The sequence below is a fragment of the Podarcis bocagei genome (assembly GCF_964188305.1).
Source record: "Podarcis bocagei genome assembly, chromosome: 12".
Taxonomy (NCBI): Eukaryota; Metazoa; Chordata; class Lepidosauria; order Squamata; family Lacertidae; genus Podarcis; species Podarcis bocagei.
The window spans coordinates 15,011,960-15,028,263 of record NC_138137.1 but is presented as its reverse complement, the minus strand read 5'-3'; the positions used below and the strand labels follow the sequence as shown (position 1 = coordinate 15,028,263).

The following is a 16,304-nucleotide window of genomic DNA, read 5'->3' as shown; positions in this document are numbered from 1 at the left end:
TTGTTAAAATAATTCAGCATTAATACACACATATTGTGAATATACAAACATACATTTCATACAATCCTTAAAAATGTTCAAACATACCTACACTCAATCCCACAGATAATTCCTTTTCCCATCACCATCCACCACCCCACCTTTGTGTTAGACTTCCAATCTACTCAATTTCAATTTCTTTCCACTTCTATTACTTTCTTTCACACACCTTTAACCTAATTTCATGCTTCTTTTTCTATTACACATTGTTATCCATCTTATTTAGTATTCCAGTATTTAAAACAGAACTTTTTTATTCTAATAGGAGTTCTGATTTTTCAATATGGTTTTGCAAGTATCCTTTAAACACCTTCCAGTCCTTGTCAATCTTCTCTTTTGAGATCCTTCCAATTTCTCCCATTGTTTTGGATATATTGTAGTACTCCAATAATTTGGCAAGCCACTCTATTTTTGTCGGTATAATACCACTTTTCCAGTTTTTCGCAATCAATAGCCTTGCGGCTACTGTTGCGTATGAATATAATGTCTTGTCTTCTTCTTTTAGACTTCCTGGTACTATTCCCAATAGAAAACCTTCTGGTGTTTTCCTAAATGAATATCTGAACATTTTTTTCATTTCATTATATATTGTTTCCCAAAATTGTTTGATGTTTAAACAATTCCACCATATATGTATCATAGTACCTTTTCCAGTGTTGCATCGCCAGCAGACATCGCTACAATTTTTATTCATTTTTGCTATTCTTTCAGGTGTTAAATACCATCTATGTTGTATTTTGAGGTAATTTTCTTTCAATATATAACAACACACTCCTTGCCTGCCCTGCTAATTCTGGACTTCTACTGTATAATGAAAAATAAGGATTGAGAATACATTTTGGAAATGTTCAAAGGAAGACAAAGCCAAGGAACATTTATCACTGTCTCTCTTGCTTATACTTTACCTCAAGTCATAATATAACCTCATTCTCCAAAACGCATTCCAGGATGTCCAAGAACATAGCTTGGCTCATGGTGCTTAATACCATAAGCAAAGCGAATTAAAGTCATGCCAAGCCATCTGCTTTAAAGCAGAAGTAAGAAATTCACCAGAAAAAATAAAATAAAATAAATTGAACTGAAAAACGAGGCCCTGTAAGATGGCAAATCTCATTAACAGCACTGAAAAACAAATATAGGTTTTTCAGACATTACCATGTCTTTTGTTGCTCACATGACAAATGTTCTGAGCATTCCATTGCTCCAGAAAAACTAAGAGTAATACAGACAGTATCATACTCTTCATACTACTGTATTTCTATCTAGGTTTCTAAGACCTTCTGCTCACTTCATCGTTCTGTGGAGTGGTTGGGTCTCTCCCACAGAAGCGAGACAACTCCAGCAGCAATTAATTCAGGTTTATTGCTCCAAACACACAAAATGGCCTCGGTCAAGTATACCTGAAGGAGCGTCTCCACCCCCATCGTTCTGCCCAGACACTGAGGTCCAGCACCGAGGGTCTTCTGGCGGTTCCCTCACTGTGAGAAGCCAAGTTACAGGGAACTAGGCAGAGGGCCTTCTTGGTAGTGGCACCCGCCCTGTGGAACGCCCTCCCACCAGATGTCAAAAACAACTACTAGACTTTTAGAAGACATCTGAAGGCAGCCCTGTTTAGGAAAGCTTTTAATGTTTAATAGATTATTGTATTTTAATATTCTGTTGAAAGCCGCCCAGAGTGGCCGGGGAAACCCAGCCAGATGGGCGGGGTATAAATAATAAATTATTATTATTGTTAATCACACTGGAGCTCAGTCACTCAGCGTCTGCTTCCAAATTAGCTGTTGCCGAGTCTGAGTTCTGCCCCTTCCTCTTCCCACTTACACTTCCTGTCCTGTTCACGCCTCTCATTAATTCTTGCTCGTCCGCGCCTCATGGGATGGGCTTTTTACGGTGGCCCTCCCTCTGAGTCCAAGCTTCAACTTGGACTCAGTCTGTGTCTTCTCCCTGGAACTGCCCCCCCTTCTCCTTGTTCTCGGAACTCAGGCTTCTACTGCAACTTGGCTGCTCCTCCCTCATTCTGCATTCCTGCCTAATTACCTCCTCCTGTCTCTCCAAGCTCTCCCCCTCTGTCAGCAATGGGATGCAGCTGACATTCTGCATAAACCATATTTGTTATACATTGAAGAATCCACAGTGGCATAGTGACTCTAATTCTCATTAGCAGCTGTCCATGAAGTGGTCGTGTACCATAGAATCATAGAATTGTAGAGTTGGAAGATGATGATGATGATAATAATAATAATAATAATAATAATAATAATAATAATAATAATAATAATATATTTATATCCTGCCCTCCCCAGCCAAAGCCGGGCTCAGAGCAGCTAACAGCAGTAAAAATAGTGCAGTTTAAATAAAATCAAAGTCAATTAATTGACATACATTCTAAAATCAGTTCAGAATCAAATTAATGGCAACCATTGGGCTAGAGTTCTATGAAGATTGCAGAAGGAGAGAGGGGGTCAGACTGTGCCCTGGCCAAAGGCCTGGTGGAACAGCTCTGTCTTGCAGGCCCTGTGGAAAGATGTCAAGTCCCGCAGGGCCCTAGTCTCTTGTGACAGATCCTTCCACCAGATCAGGGCCACGGCCAAAAAAGCCCTGGCTCTGGTTGAATCTAGCCTAACCTCCCTGTGGCCCGGGATCTCCAAGATGTTTTTATTTGAAGACCGTAAGGTCCTCTGTGGGACATACCAGGAGAGGCGGTCCCTTAGGTACGAGGGTCCTAGGCTGTATAGGGCTTCAAAGGTTAAAACCAGCACCTTCAACCTGGTCCTGTACTCCACCGGGAGCCAGTGCCGATGGTATAGCACTGGGTGAATGTGATCTCACAGCAAGGACCCCGTAAGGAGTCTCGTCGCGGCATTCTGCACCAGCTGGAGTTTCTGAGTCAGTCTCAAGGGCAGCCCCACGTAGAGCGAGTTACAATAATCAATCTGGAGGTGACCGTCACGTGGATCATAGTGGCTAGGTCAGGGCGAGAGAGGTAAGGAGCCAACTGCTTAGCTTGGCGGAGATGGAAAAATGCCGCCTTTGTTATAGCTACAATCTGCACCTCCGTAGAAAGGGAGGTGTCAAAGATTACACCCAAACTCTTAATGGACAGTGCTGCCACTAATTGCGCCTCCACAAGAGATGGGAGTTGCCCCCCCATCCCATATTGTCCCAACCCAGCCGAAGGACCTCTGTCTTTGAAGGATTTAACTTCAACTGGCTCCCAAGTAGCCATCCAGCCACAGCTTCCTCAAGGGTCATTTAGTTCAACCCCCAGCAATAGTGGAATCTCAACTAAAGCATCCTTGACAGATGACCATCCAATCTCTGCTTAAAAACCTCCAAGGAAGGAGAGTCCACCACTTCCCAAGGGAGACCGTTCCACGGTCAAACTGCTCTTACCGCCAGGAAGTTCTTCCTGATGTCTAGCCAGAATATTCTTTCTTGTAACTTGAAGCCATCGCTTGGGGTCCCACCCTATGGAGCAGGAGAAAACAAGCATGCTCCATCTTCCATGTGACAGCCCTTGAGATATTTGAAGATGATCTCCTCTCAGTCTCCTCTTTTCCAGCCTCAACATAGCCAGCTCCTTCAACCATTGCTCATAAGGCTTGGTTTCCAAGCCTTATATTATGAGATCATTTGCTTTGTGATGCATTTTGTACTTGTCATCTGGGCAGCCCAGAACCTCCATACACGCTGCCCAGGCTTGTGCCCTGGGGAGGTCACGTTGGTGTTCCTAATGCAGCTGTTTGAATTCACCCCCAGGGGCAAACTCCATTGTCTCTAGAGATAGACAGATGCCAAGTGCCTTATTGACTGTGAAGAGTAGAACCAAACAGTAGCTTCTTATCTAAATTAATCACCGATCAAAGAAGTGGTCTTGGGAGCTCTCCTGTGGGATCTGGCAGAAACTTGTAAAATGAAGGTGTTTTGGTTTCTAGATGTTATTGGCAGAGAGGATGAGATGTGTGGCTATGCTTTTAATAGCAGCCAGAGGCATTCATAATGTGTGGTTCTGTCCCGCGTTGACTTACATAGGGACATATGTAAATGCCATAAAGGAAGATGAAAAAGTCACTCCGGACAGCAGATTCAAAGGGGATTGTTTTCATATCTCCAGCCAAGGTCTTCATGTTACTATTTTGAATTAAACCCATGATGAACCAGTGCATGAGATTGTCTGTTTTCCCCTCCGTAGCAAACACTTGACAACTTGCACAAAATATGAAGATGTTTTTGGTGTTTATTTTCATCGTTACTGAGGCTCAGATGTCGATGGGTCATAAACCAGGTAAGGCACTGTTTTCTTGCTTTAAAATGGTCATGTTTGCTCCTCTGAAAAACCAGAGTACCACAAATAGTATATTTGTACAATTGAGCAATTGATGGGACACGGGTGGCGCTGTGGGTTAAACTGCAGAGCCTAGGACTTGCTGATCAGAAGGTCGGCGGTTCGAATCCCTGCAACAGGGTGAGCTCCCGTTGCTCTGTCCCAGCTCCTGCCAACCTAGCAGTTTGAAAGCATGGCAAAGTGCAAGTAGATAAATAGGTACCACTCTGGCGGGAAGGTAAACAGCGTTTCCGTGCGCTGCTCTGGTTGGCCAGAAGCGGCTTAGTCATGCTGGCCACATGACCCGGAAGCTGGACGCTGGCTCCCTCGGCCAATAAAGCGAGATGAGCGCCACAACCCCAGAGTCGGCCACGACTGGACCTAATGGTCAGGGGCCCCTTTACCTTTACCTTTACAATTGAGCAAAACACCAGGCACAGTTTTCATACGTTCAGATGTGGCCCTAGCACATGTTAATTGACTGATGGAACAAAAAGTCCTGGATAGAGTTATGGGAGGTACAGGAGAATTTTGGGACACCCAATCAATAAAACATACCTGGACTGAGGCCATTCACCCCATACATTTAAAACACTGTGATACCACTTCAAACAGTCATGGTAAAGTTTTCATCTGAGCCCCTTAGACTGCTAGACTCCACCTTAGTTATTGTACTATTTTCTTACTCTCTGTGAGAAATGAACACTTGAAGATTAAGCATTGATTCCTTAATCTTGCTCCTTTCCTTTCTTTCTTTTTAGCCCCCCAGCCTGCCGATATTGTTTTTTTGGTTGCTAGCAGCAATACGTCTTCACACCATGTCAAAACGTTTATTAGCAAAGTCATTGATGGTTTACTGCTAGGTCCTAATGAGTATCGTGTTGCCCTTGCCCAGTATAACGATCAAGTATACAATGAATTCCAACTGGATACCTATAAAGGGAAGATTCCAATGTTGAACCATATCAAAAACAAAGTTGTGTTCAGAGGTGGGCCCTTGAAAACTGGTACTGCTCTCCGGAAGATTCATGAGACCTATTACGGGAAGCCAATTCCTGAAAGGGACCGGTCCAAGATTTTGGTTGTGATGACATCTCAACCATCTGGTGATGATGTAGAAGAAAGTGCCCAATTGTTGCACAAAGCAGGAGTGAAGGTCATTGCAGTGGGCATGGAGGATGCTTCCTACGACGAACTAATTCGGATGGCCACAAAACCATTTAGCTTCTTTTTCCCTAGAACAGAAGAACTCGTTTTATTTTCTCAGAACATTTCCGGAATCGTAGATGCCATTCACGTAGGTGACAACAACCACCCAGATCTAACGAGCAAGAGAGCTGAGGACAAAGTAAATAATGGGACAGTTATAGAAGGTAAGAAGTGAGATGCTGTTGAAAATAGTTTTATAAGGAAGAGGGTGGCAGTGCTAGAAACAAAAGTATACAACTGGTTTGTCCCATATATGGTCTGGGGTCTTACTCAAAACACACTTGACACTATTTTCCCCAAACCACTCCCACCTGCCCACTAGCTGATGTCACTCATGATGTCAGCTGACGGGTGGGAGTGTAGGGTTCAACTCCGTGTTGGCAAATTCTTGGCGTGTTCTCGTTTTCAGGTGTAAAAATGGTGTCGGGGGGATTTTGCCGAACTGGCAAAATGTTAGGGAAAACCTGGATGTATGGCAACGCAATGGAAAAAGCAGCGGAAACAGTTCCAAAAGCTTTTTTTAAAAAATGCTTAACACTTTGGGGTTGTTCCCAAAAGAAGCTTAACAATTTTGGTGGGTTTCTTTTCTTTTCTTCTTTTTAAAAAAGCTCAGTAATTTTGAGGTCTTCCTATGGTATCCCTATGTGTTGGTTGTGTGTACAGTGGTATGGTACCTCGGGTTAAGAACTTAATTCATTCCAGAGGTCCGTTCTTAACCTGAAACTGTTCTTAACCTGAAGCACCACTTTAGCTAATGGGACCTCCTGCTGCCGCCATGCGATTTCTGTTCTCATCCTGAAGCAAAGTTCTTAACCAGAGGTACTATTTCTGGGTTTGTGGAGTCTGTAACTTGAAGTGTCTGTAACCTGAAGCGTCTGTAACCCGAGGTACTACTGTTCCTGTCAGCTCCTGAGGGGGGGGGGGAGAGGAGATATTGCTCAGTTTAGTTATTCCCTGTCTAAGCAAGCAGCTCACAACAAGCAGATTTCTTTTGCTCCTCCACATTGGCTGAAGAACTGAGCGTAAGGATGCTGATAGCACCCCTTGCACTGCTGTTCTCAAGCGCCCAATAGCAAGCTGGTTCTCAGATGCTCGGAAACCCAGTGCAAATGATTTTGACATGAGAGTGGGGCAGGCAACTTACCTGTCAACCACGTGACATTATAATGACACGTTTTGATTGGCAGGTGGGTTATCCAACTTGCTTTAAAACAGCTTTTTAACCCTACACATGTTCACTCGGGAGCAATTCCTATGGGGTCCAACAGGCAAGCAGGTATAGGATGAGCCATAAGTAAGAATCTGGTGCACAAAAGAACCAAATATATTTAGTCACTTTTAGTCATAGAATGAGTGAATCAGGGAGATGGAAGGGACCCTGAGGATCATCTAGTCCAACCCCCTGCAATATGCTGTTGTCCCATACAGGGATCGAACCTTCAACCTTGGCATTATCAGCACCACACTCTAGCCAACTGAGCTATAGTCAATGAGTTATTGTTTTGAATAGTGAGGTAATAGCCATTTCTGACACCTTGGATTCGCAAATTTGTCTATCCCTTAAATTCGAGTCCAACTTTTCCATTTCTGCCATTTCACCGTTGCAATAAATTTTAACAATGGTTACCAGTTAATAGGGTTAGCAAGGCACAAGCAAGATGCCCCCAGTTTGACAAAGCTCTGAATTATCGAACTCTCCCAGTTCAGGGCTGCTCAGTTATAAATATATTAAAGGAAATCAAGAAAAAGCCATCTATTGTATATGGCAATCATGCCTTACAACAGGAAAGCCGCAGCGTAGAAAATCAAACAACAAATCATTCAAATCAGCTCAGCACCTCTGCAATTCAGCATCTTATGCTTGGTCATGAAAACAGTCCCACCCTGTTGTAGAAATCTTCCTGGGTCTAGATGCAGGTTGGAGAAGCTTTGGCTTCTTAGATGTTGCTGGACTCAAGTTCTCATCAGCCACAGGAAGCTTGGGTGAAGGTCAGGGATGGTGGGACTAGTGGTGGAGGAAGGGGCGTATGGGGAGTGCGGTCTGCCCCAGGTGTCATCAGTGTGTGTGTGTGTGACAAAATGAGCTTTTTTTAAAAAAAATATTGGGCTCATGAAACTTTTTAGGAGTGACGTGGTGGCTTAGGTTCCTCGCTGCCTGAAACGACAACGTGGAACTTGCGTCTGCCTACTGCCCCTCAGCCACCCTACAGCTTTGGGGGAGGTGGCAGAGAGGCTCGCTTTGCCCCCATGGATGGATCACCCTATTGGGATACTGCTGGGGAGACGGGGGCATCAGGTAGGCCCCCAGCTGGCTCCAGACAATCACTGGTCTCCCGTGGAACAGCATCAGTCAGTTAGCAACACGAGCCTCAGATACGCTTGGAGACTTGGGCACGCTCTGTCAGCTGAGTGTGTAAATCTCCACACAGCAGATGAGGCGGACAAAGGCAGATGTAAGCATTAGATACAGCATTTATTCAGCATAGTTCAGGGACAAAAGAAAACATGTCTGCATCCCTTCGTCTCGGGAAAAACAGCAGTAACACAAAAGCTACATACAACGGAAGTTCCCAGCAGACTGTGCTGGGAGTAAACAGGCATGTGATACACAAACGTCATGCCTGTACCCTTTTAAGGTGGAATGGAACTGTCGTATTTTTCGCTCTATAAGACGCACTAGACCATAAGACGCACCTAGTTTTGGGAGGAGGAAAACAAGAAAAAAAATATTCTGGATCTCAGAAGCCAAAACAACAAGAGGGATCACTGCACAGTGAAAGAAGTGATCCCTCTTGCTGTTCTGGCTTCTGGGATAGCTGCGCAGCCTCCATAAGATGCACACACATTTCCCCTTACTTTTTAGGAGGGAAAAAGTGAGTCTTATAGAGCAAAAAATACGGTATATCATCATCAATCTTTATTATGGTCCAGAGACCCAACAAATCATTACAAAGCAATACACAATTCATACAGTCTACCTCCAGTTTAAACAAGCATTTTGTTCAGAATATAGGGATCATTTGTTCTTGCAATGACCGATAAAAACTTTGCCACTGCTAATGTTCTAGCATTTGTCCGGTCTTCCAATAGGAACCTGACATAGTAAGCCTCTGATTTTCCCGGGAAAGGTACCAGCAAGGGTAGTATCAGTTCAGCCCTGGCTTTCTCATATTTTGCACAATGCAACAAAATTTGTTTTATGGAATCGATGTCTTGAGCACACGAGCAAAGTCTGTCCTGGTAGGGAACTCCTCTAAACCTGCCAATCAACACTGCAGAAGGAAAGACGTTTAGTCTGGCTTTGGTGAAAAGCCTTTGATAGTTTGGTACTGTCAGGTTTTTAATGTAAGTTGTTAACTTAAAGACATACCCACATTGTACTCCTACTGCCAGCGGACTACAGACTGCGTGTGATCAAGATCGCAAGTCACTATGTGCATTATCCCATAATCTTTGCTTTAACATCTTTTGGGCGCCTTCATAACCCAGGTAATACAGTTGGAGGGGAGACAGACCAATAGAGGTGGCTTTTTTAGCCATGGGAACTATATCCTAACACGCCCTGCCCCCAGCTGCAGGACACCCCTACCTGCACCAGGCACCCGAGCAGCTAGCTACACCGCAGCCGCGGGGTGGGACATCTGGAGGGCCCAAAATTCCTCATCCCTGGCCTGCAGCGGAGAACAGATCCCTTGGGATGGTTGAGCATGGCTGCGCCATTGCGAAGGCAGTTTCACTGGCTCAGAATAGCCAAGCAATTTGTTGTTGTTGTTTAGTTGTTTAGTCGTGTCCGACTCTTCATGACCCCATGAACCAAAGCACGCCAGGCACTCCTGTCTTCCACTGCCTCCTGCAGTTTAGTCAAATTCATGCTGGTAGCTTCAAGAACACTGTCCAACCATCTCGTCCTCTGTCGTCCCCTTCTCCTTGTGCCCTCCATCTTTCCCAACATCAGGGTCTTTTCCAGGGAGTCTTCTCTTCTCATGAGGTGGCCAAAGTATTGGAGCCTCAGCTTCAGGATCTGTCCTTCCAGTGAGCACTCAGGGCTGATTTCCTTCAGAATGGAGAGGTTTGATCCTCTTGCAGTCCATGGGACTCTCAAGAGTCTCCTCCAGCACCATAATTCAAAAGCATCAATTCTTTGTCGATCAGCCTTCTTTATGGTCCAGCTCTCACTTCCATACATCACTACTGGGAAAACCATAGCTTTAACTATACGGACGTTTGTCAGCAAGGTGATGTCTCTGCTTTTTGAGATGCTGTCTAGGTTTGTCATTGCTTTTCTCCAAAGAAGCAAGGCCCTTCGCCACGGCAAGGCAGTGATCCCTGAAGGGGAGCCAAGCAATAGCCAATGTTTAATCTTGCATTTTCTTCCCACTGCAGCTTGTGATGACGATGCAGTCGCCGACGTGGTGTTCATAGTGGATGCGGGTCCTCCGCAAAACAAATTTGAGAAGATTCAAATATTTTTGGAAAAGCTGGTGTCTTCTCTGGATGTGAAGGAGAAATGCGTCAAGGTTGGCTTGGTGACGTTCAGCGCTAAACCCGAGGTGATATTTTTACTGCGGATGGAAATGGATAAGACAAATGTTCTGCAGCGCATACAAAGTCTTTCTCCCAAGGCAGGAAAGGCCAACGTTGGCTTGGCCATTAATTTCACAAGGGAGAAAGTTTTCACGGAAAGTTCCGGAAGCAGGAAGACCCAGGGGGTGGAACAAATAGCCATTCTTATCACTCACAGGCCTTCAGAAGATGGGGTGGGCAATGCTGCGACCGTTCTCAGGAGAGCAGGTGTGACAGTGTTTGCAATTGGCGTCGAAAGGGCTGATGTCACTCAGTTAACCCGCATAGCTGCGTACCCACCACAACAATACGTAACCCACCTGAAAACATTTCCCCACTTGCCACGCCAGGCTCTCGTTTTTCATAAGAAGGTGGTGAATCAGGTGCAACGAAAGCTCTACATGGATAACAAAAGAGCAGAACTGCTTAAAAGAGGTAACTTGTCGTCTTATGCTGTTTCAGGAGACTTGCAATACTCTAGTTCCTTGGCAAAAGCAAGAAGAACATCTCCAGAGGTGTTGCAGAAGATTCATTTGGTGCCTGAATTTTCATTTAACAAATTATTATTATTAATGTTTAATAGGTTATTGTATTTTAATGTTCTGTTGGAAGCCGCCCAGAGTAGCTGGGGAAACCCAGCCAGATGGGCGGGGTATAAATAAATAAATATATTATTATTATTATTATTATTATTATTATTATTATTATTATTGATATCATTTGGCTCTAAAAAAATGTGACAATAGCAGACTGGAAAGCAGGAAGCCAAACAACAACAACAGCATGCTCTCCCTTGAAAAAGCTAAAAAGGGAAGATAGCATAATCTATTATCCTATTATTTATGTAGGGCATTTGTATCCTGCTCTTCAGCCAAAAAGTCGCCCAGGATGGTTTACATCCAGTCAATTAAAATGAGACTGTCCTTTACAATTTAAAATAAAAGGTCACACAAGGGGAAAGGGACAGGGAGGGAAGTAGGGGGAAACGAAAATTCAGGCACCAGTTCTTGAACAGTTGTTCTTATAGTGACTGGGTTTTTTGCGCAATTCAGGGATAGGAAGTGCATGGCAGAGCCGGGCTTTCAGCAAAGCTGGTGGAATGAGCCCTTCTTCCTATCTCTCCCACTGAGGCAGCCTGATGGAATAGCTGTTCCCTGGGGGAAAGGAGGCCTGAAGGAGTTGGCCTGTCACACCAGAGCTGATGGTGTGAGCCCTGCTTCCCATCTCTCTTGAAAAAAGAGCGCAAGATACAACATTTGACTAGTTTTGCAGCACCTTTGCAGATCTTCCTCTTGTTTCTGTCTGTCACGGACTCTGGAACCTGTCTCTAGTTTCTGGGAAATTCAGCCGACTGGCAATGGCTCTCCAGGGTTTGAGTCAGAAATCTCCCTCAACCTGAACTAGAGATATTAGGGCTTGATCCTGAGACCTTCTGCATACATATCACTGAGTTATGGCACTTCCCCAAAGGCCTGCCACTATATCATGAGGATCCACAGACATCACTGTGAGATTAATCCTGGAATATGATAACTTTTGGATGATCTCAGTATGACTAGGAAGAGAGCCATCTGAACAGGATCGCATGTTCTGATAAGAATGACTCTCTCCTTCCATTTACAAATGTGGGGGATTGGGGAAAATATGGTTTCTTACAATCACTTGCTAACATTTTGCAGGCCTAATTCAGAGAGCTGCGGAGGGATCCATGGGGCCTGCTGAGTTTGTGTTCTCCCACAAAACTCACAGAAGCTTCTTGCTGCTTCCAATAGTTATCAAGGCAGGATGGGAGCAGGGCGATAAGGAGGGACCTGGCCAGAACCCAAGAAAATGTCCCACCCCCATTTGTAGAGAAACTAATAGATCACACTGATCTCATTGGCAGAGGTTGCGGGAGAAAGGGAGCACTCCATAGAAGAGAAAGTGTTCTGTCTTCTTGCTGCAATGTCATGTAGCAACAGATCAGGACCATATCACATATTGTAATGGGTATGGGGTTGCTCGTGCGTAAGTTGCCGCCTCTCCTGGCTATGTTGCCTTGTTAAACCTTTCAGTCTGGACAGCCCCTTCTCATGGTGGCTGCCTCAGTCGCTAGCAGAATCCGTCAGTGGGCGTTTCTTAAATCTTTTCCAACATAAAAGTTGTTTGACACCCAGTCTCCTCCTACTCTCTCTGCGCGGAAGTCTTCTGCGCAGGGTGGGCGTGGGTAGCGGAGGACCCGTGCTCTCCCCGCTGGTGTCCGGTGAAGAGTCCTGGAGCCCTCTCGCCGATTCCCCCAACAGCCCCTCTATATCCCTGGTGTTGCGCTGATTTGCTTCCCCATCTGCGGAGCTGCCTCTCTCCCTGCTGGGCCCTTCTCCAGCATCATTTGAGAGCCTTCCCTCCGCCTCTCACTCCGATGTCAGTTCCCTGACACATATGTAGCACCAAACCTGGGTTTCCTAACAAGTCTAGACTCAACACTTGGCCAACCCTGGCTCCCTGGCCAAAGGCTACTAGACACAATGGTTATGTTCACTATATTATATGTCTGAATGCAAGGTGATGGGAACTGCAAGTGGGAAGAGTGTGGTTGTGCTGATGTCCAGCTTCCAAACTTCCTATAGGCGTCTGGTTTGCTGCTGTGAGAAAAGGAAGCTGAACTCGATGAGCCATTGGCCTGGTCCCACAAACTCATATTATGTTCTACAATGCATGTTCTTCAAAATGCATGTTTGTTGCATGCACATGTTAAATTACACATGCAAATTAAAAAATGCTTAAAGGTATAGGTAAAGGGACCCCTGACCATTAGGTCCAGTCGTGACCGACTCTGGGGTTGCGGCGCTCATCTCGCTTTATTGGCCGAGGGAGCCGGCGTACAGCTTCCGGGTCATGTGGCCAGCATTACTAAGCTGCTTCTGGCAATCCAGTGCAGCGCACAGAAATGCCGTTTACCTTCCCACCTGAGCGGTACCTACTTATCTACTTGCACTTTGACGTGCTTTCGAACTGCTAGGTTGGCAGGAGCAGGGACCGAGCAACGGGAGCTCACCCTGTGCAGGGATTCAAACTGCCGACCTTCTGATTGGCAAGTCCTAGACTCTGTTGCTTAACCCACAGTGCCACCTGCGTCCCAAAAAGTGCTTAGGTGAACATCATCATCATCATTATAACCTGCCCACCTGGCTGGCATTCCCCAGCCAGTCTGGGCAGCTCCCAACAGAATATTAAAAACACAATAAAACAGCAAACATTAAAAACTTCCCTAAAGCCTTCAGATGTCTTCTAAAAGCCAGGTAGTTGTTTATTTCCTTGATATCTGATGGGAAGACGTTCCACAGGATGGGCACCACTACTGAGAAGGCCCTCTGCCTGGTTCCCTGTAACTTGGCTTCTCGCAGTGAGGGAACCCCCAGAAGGCCCTTGGTGCTGGATCTCAGTGTCTGGGCTGAACGATGGGGGTGGAGACGCTCCTTCAGGTATACTGGGCCAAGGGCCATTTAGGGCTTGAAAGGTCAGCACCAACACTTTGAATTGTGGTCAGAAACGTACTGGGAGCCAATGTAGGTCTTTCAGGACTGGTGTTCTATAGTCCCAGCGGCCACTCCCAGTCACCAGTCTAGCTGCCGCATTCTGGATTAGTTGTAGTTTCTGGGTCACCTTCAAAGGTAGCCCCACGCAGAGCGCATTGCAGTAGTCTTACATTAAATAAGAAGCAGTCTTTAGTTAAATGCACTTCTTCAGAGTCTCCCTAAGAGCCTGCACTCCCCTCTGCCCTCTGAGGAAACGTGCATGTTCAAATACGAGCAATGAATTATGGTCTTTTAATGGCTAATACATCTGTAACAACTTGCTGCCAAGCTCTGATGCTCATGTTAGTGGTTGCCTCACTGTTGGATAGGGAGGTGAGGGGAATTAACACTTTCTCACACAATATGCGAACCAAACCGCAGCCATTCTATGGAATTGCGCTAATTTTTGCAATGCAGTTTTCCAGCCAAGCAATGTGTACAGAAATGCATATACAGTGGTACCTCTGGTTAAGAACTTAATTCGTTCTGGAGGTCTGTTCTTAACCTGAAACCGTTCTTAACCTGAGGCGCGCTTTCGCTAATGGGGCCTCCCGCTGCTGCCCTGCTGCCGCCATGTGATTTCTGTTCTCATCCTGAGGTAAAGTTCCTAACCCGAGGTACTACTTCTGGATTAGCGGAGTCTGTAACCCGGAGTGTTTGTAACCTGACGTACCACTGTACACTTGAAGGTCCCACCAAAATCTTCAACAGGAAAGGACAAGAGCTTATCCATACCCTTTGCACAGGAGTTCCCAATCTAATCAAAAGCCACACTGTGTCACCTTTCAAGTCCGTTTACCTTGTTTGGTGGGTGGCATTGCGGCCAGACCCTGCGTCCTGCATGACCCAGCTGAGGGCTGGAGACTGATGTGCCCAACCCAAGGTACTACTTCCAGGTTAGCGGAGTGTGTAACCTGAAGTGTCTGTAACCCGAGGTGTTTGTAACCCGAGGTACCACTGTACTAGGGTAAAGTGCACATATAATGCCTAGATTAGTGAAGGTATCATACAAAAATGCATGACATTGGGGGATATTGCTTTGCAGACATGTGCATGAAAAATTTCCCATGGAAATGCTGGTGCATGTTCACAAAGATTTTTTTGGGGGGGGGGGTGGATTTGCAGGCTGATGTGGAGATGTTGAAAATGAATTTAAGTTTGGGGAAAATGTGATACAGAAAGAAACTTTGAGATTCAGCCATCTCAAGTGTTGTGTGCTTTTTTAAAACAAACAAACAAACAAACAAACAAAACAACCCTCAAGATAAATTCATTGTTTGAATTATTAAACGCATCACCAAAATTCTATTCCCCATAGGCTGCGTGGATACAGAAGAAGCAGATATTTATTTTCTCATCGATGGTTCCTCAAACCTCGATTATTTCGATTTTGTGGATCTGAAGTTGTTTTTGAAAGAAGTGGTTAGATTTTTCCCGATAGGACCGAATAAAGTTCGCTTTGGAGTTGTGCAATATGCAGACATGAATGAGCTGGAATTCGGACTTGAGGAATATGGTAAAACAAGTGATATATTGAAAGCGATTGATAACATCCGTCAAATAGGTGGCAGTCCTTACACAGGAGCAGCTTTGACATCCATCCAGCCCTTGCTAAGAAGGTCACAAGGTCAACACTCCCGAAGTGTTCCCTGCCACCTGATAGTGCTAACTGACCGGAAATCAGAGGACCATGTTGAGGGACCTGCCAAGAGATTGAGGAATGAAATGGTCAATATTTATGCCATCGGTGTCAGACACGCTAATGAGTCACAGATTTATGAGATTGCAGAGTCAAAGGACAGAGCTTATTCTGTCAACGATTTTGCCTCTCTGAAGCATATAAAGAATGAAGTTGTTCGAGAGATCTGTGCCGTAGAAGGTAAGAAAAATCATCTTATATTTTACTTTTAAACTTCAGGGGAGAATGCCTGCTCTTAAATAGCCCAGATGTGCTTAGGAGATACTGGCATACTTGAAAGAACCCTGAGATTTGCAGAAATACAATAAATTGCTAGGGGGAAATGCTTCAGGGAAAAGATCCAAAACAGTCCCATAAGACATTAATGGCATGCTATGTGGATAGATTTTCAGGTGAACCAAAGAGAGATTAATATCCTGTTTCTGCTTTAAAAAGGAAGAAAAAAGATGGGTGCCCGGGCTTTAAGCGGGGTGTAAAATTATTCTTGTTAAAGAGAGATTAAATTGCGTACCAAGGCCCCGTGACCCACGGTCCTCTGGTGGATAAATAAAACAAGCAGAATTTGGTTTATGGGTTCAAATAGGCCACAACTTTATTGGTTATAGGTGTTAGAGGTTTGGCTTAGACATTGGGTGAAGCCCAGACTATATCTTGACTCCCGTCCATCTGCTGGGGCTCCAACTAAGGTTAAACCACTGATAGGGGGAGCCCTAAGACTTACATCAAATAGGAGCAGCCCGAGGGGTCCCCATTGGGGTAGTGGCATGGCCCTAGCTCATATCTGGGCATCAGACAGAACCCACACTCCCAGATCCCTTCAACAGGATATCTTTCATGAAGAGGGGCAAGCTGAGGCTACAACCTCCCCTCCATCTAAACAAAGGCCTAACCTCACAAAGTTGTGCCAGTTGCTACG

At 45.2% G+C, this 16,304-nt stretch overlaps 1 protein-coding gene and 1 long non-coding RNA gene across 3 annotated transcripts in view; one reads left to right on the top strand and one right to left on the bottom strand.

Moving 5' to 3' along the window:
• Nucleotides 1–3,639, bottom strand: part of LOC308570294 — a 38,683-nt gene extending 35,044 nt beyond the window's left edge. Inside the window, exon 1 of the long non-coding RNA XR_014001090.1 lies at nt 3,433–3,639. This is a non-coding gene — a long non-coding RNA (uncharacterized lncRNA). The remainder of the gene's footprint in view (nt 1–3,432) is intronic.
• Nucleotides 1–16,304, top strand: part of COL6A6 (collagen type VI alpha 6 chain) — a 172,733-nt gene that overhangs the window by 5,574 nt on the left and 150,855 nt on the right. Inside the window, exons 2-5 of one of the 2 annotated variants that reach the window (XM_081164255.1) lie at nt 4,232–4,324; nt 5,125–5,736; nt 9,956–10,570; nt 15,008–15,568. In XM_081164255.1, the coding sequence (XP_081020381.1) occupies nt 4,258–4,324; nt 5,125–5,736; nt 9,956–10,570; nt 15,008–15,568 (1,855 nt within the window). In that variant the 5' untranslated portion in view covers nt 4,232–4,257. Of the gene's footprint in view, nt 1–3,716; nt 4,325–5,124; nt 5,737–9,955; nt 10,571–15,007; nt 15,569–16,304 lie in introns of those variants that run through there. The other variant, XM_081164256.1, reaches the window with a different exon arrangement.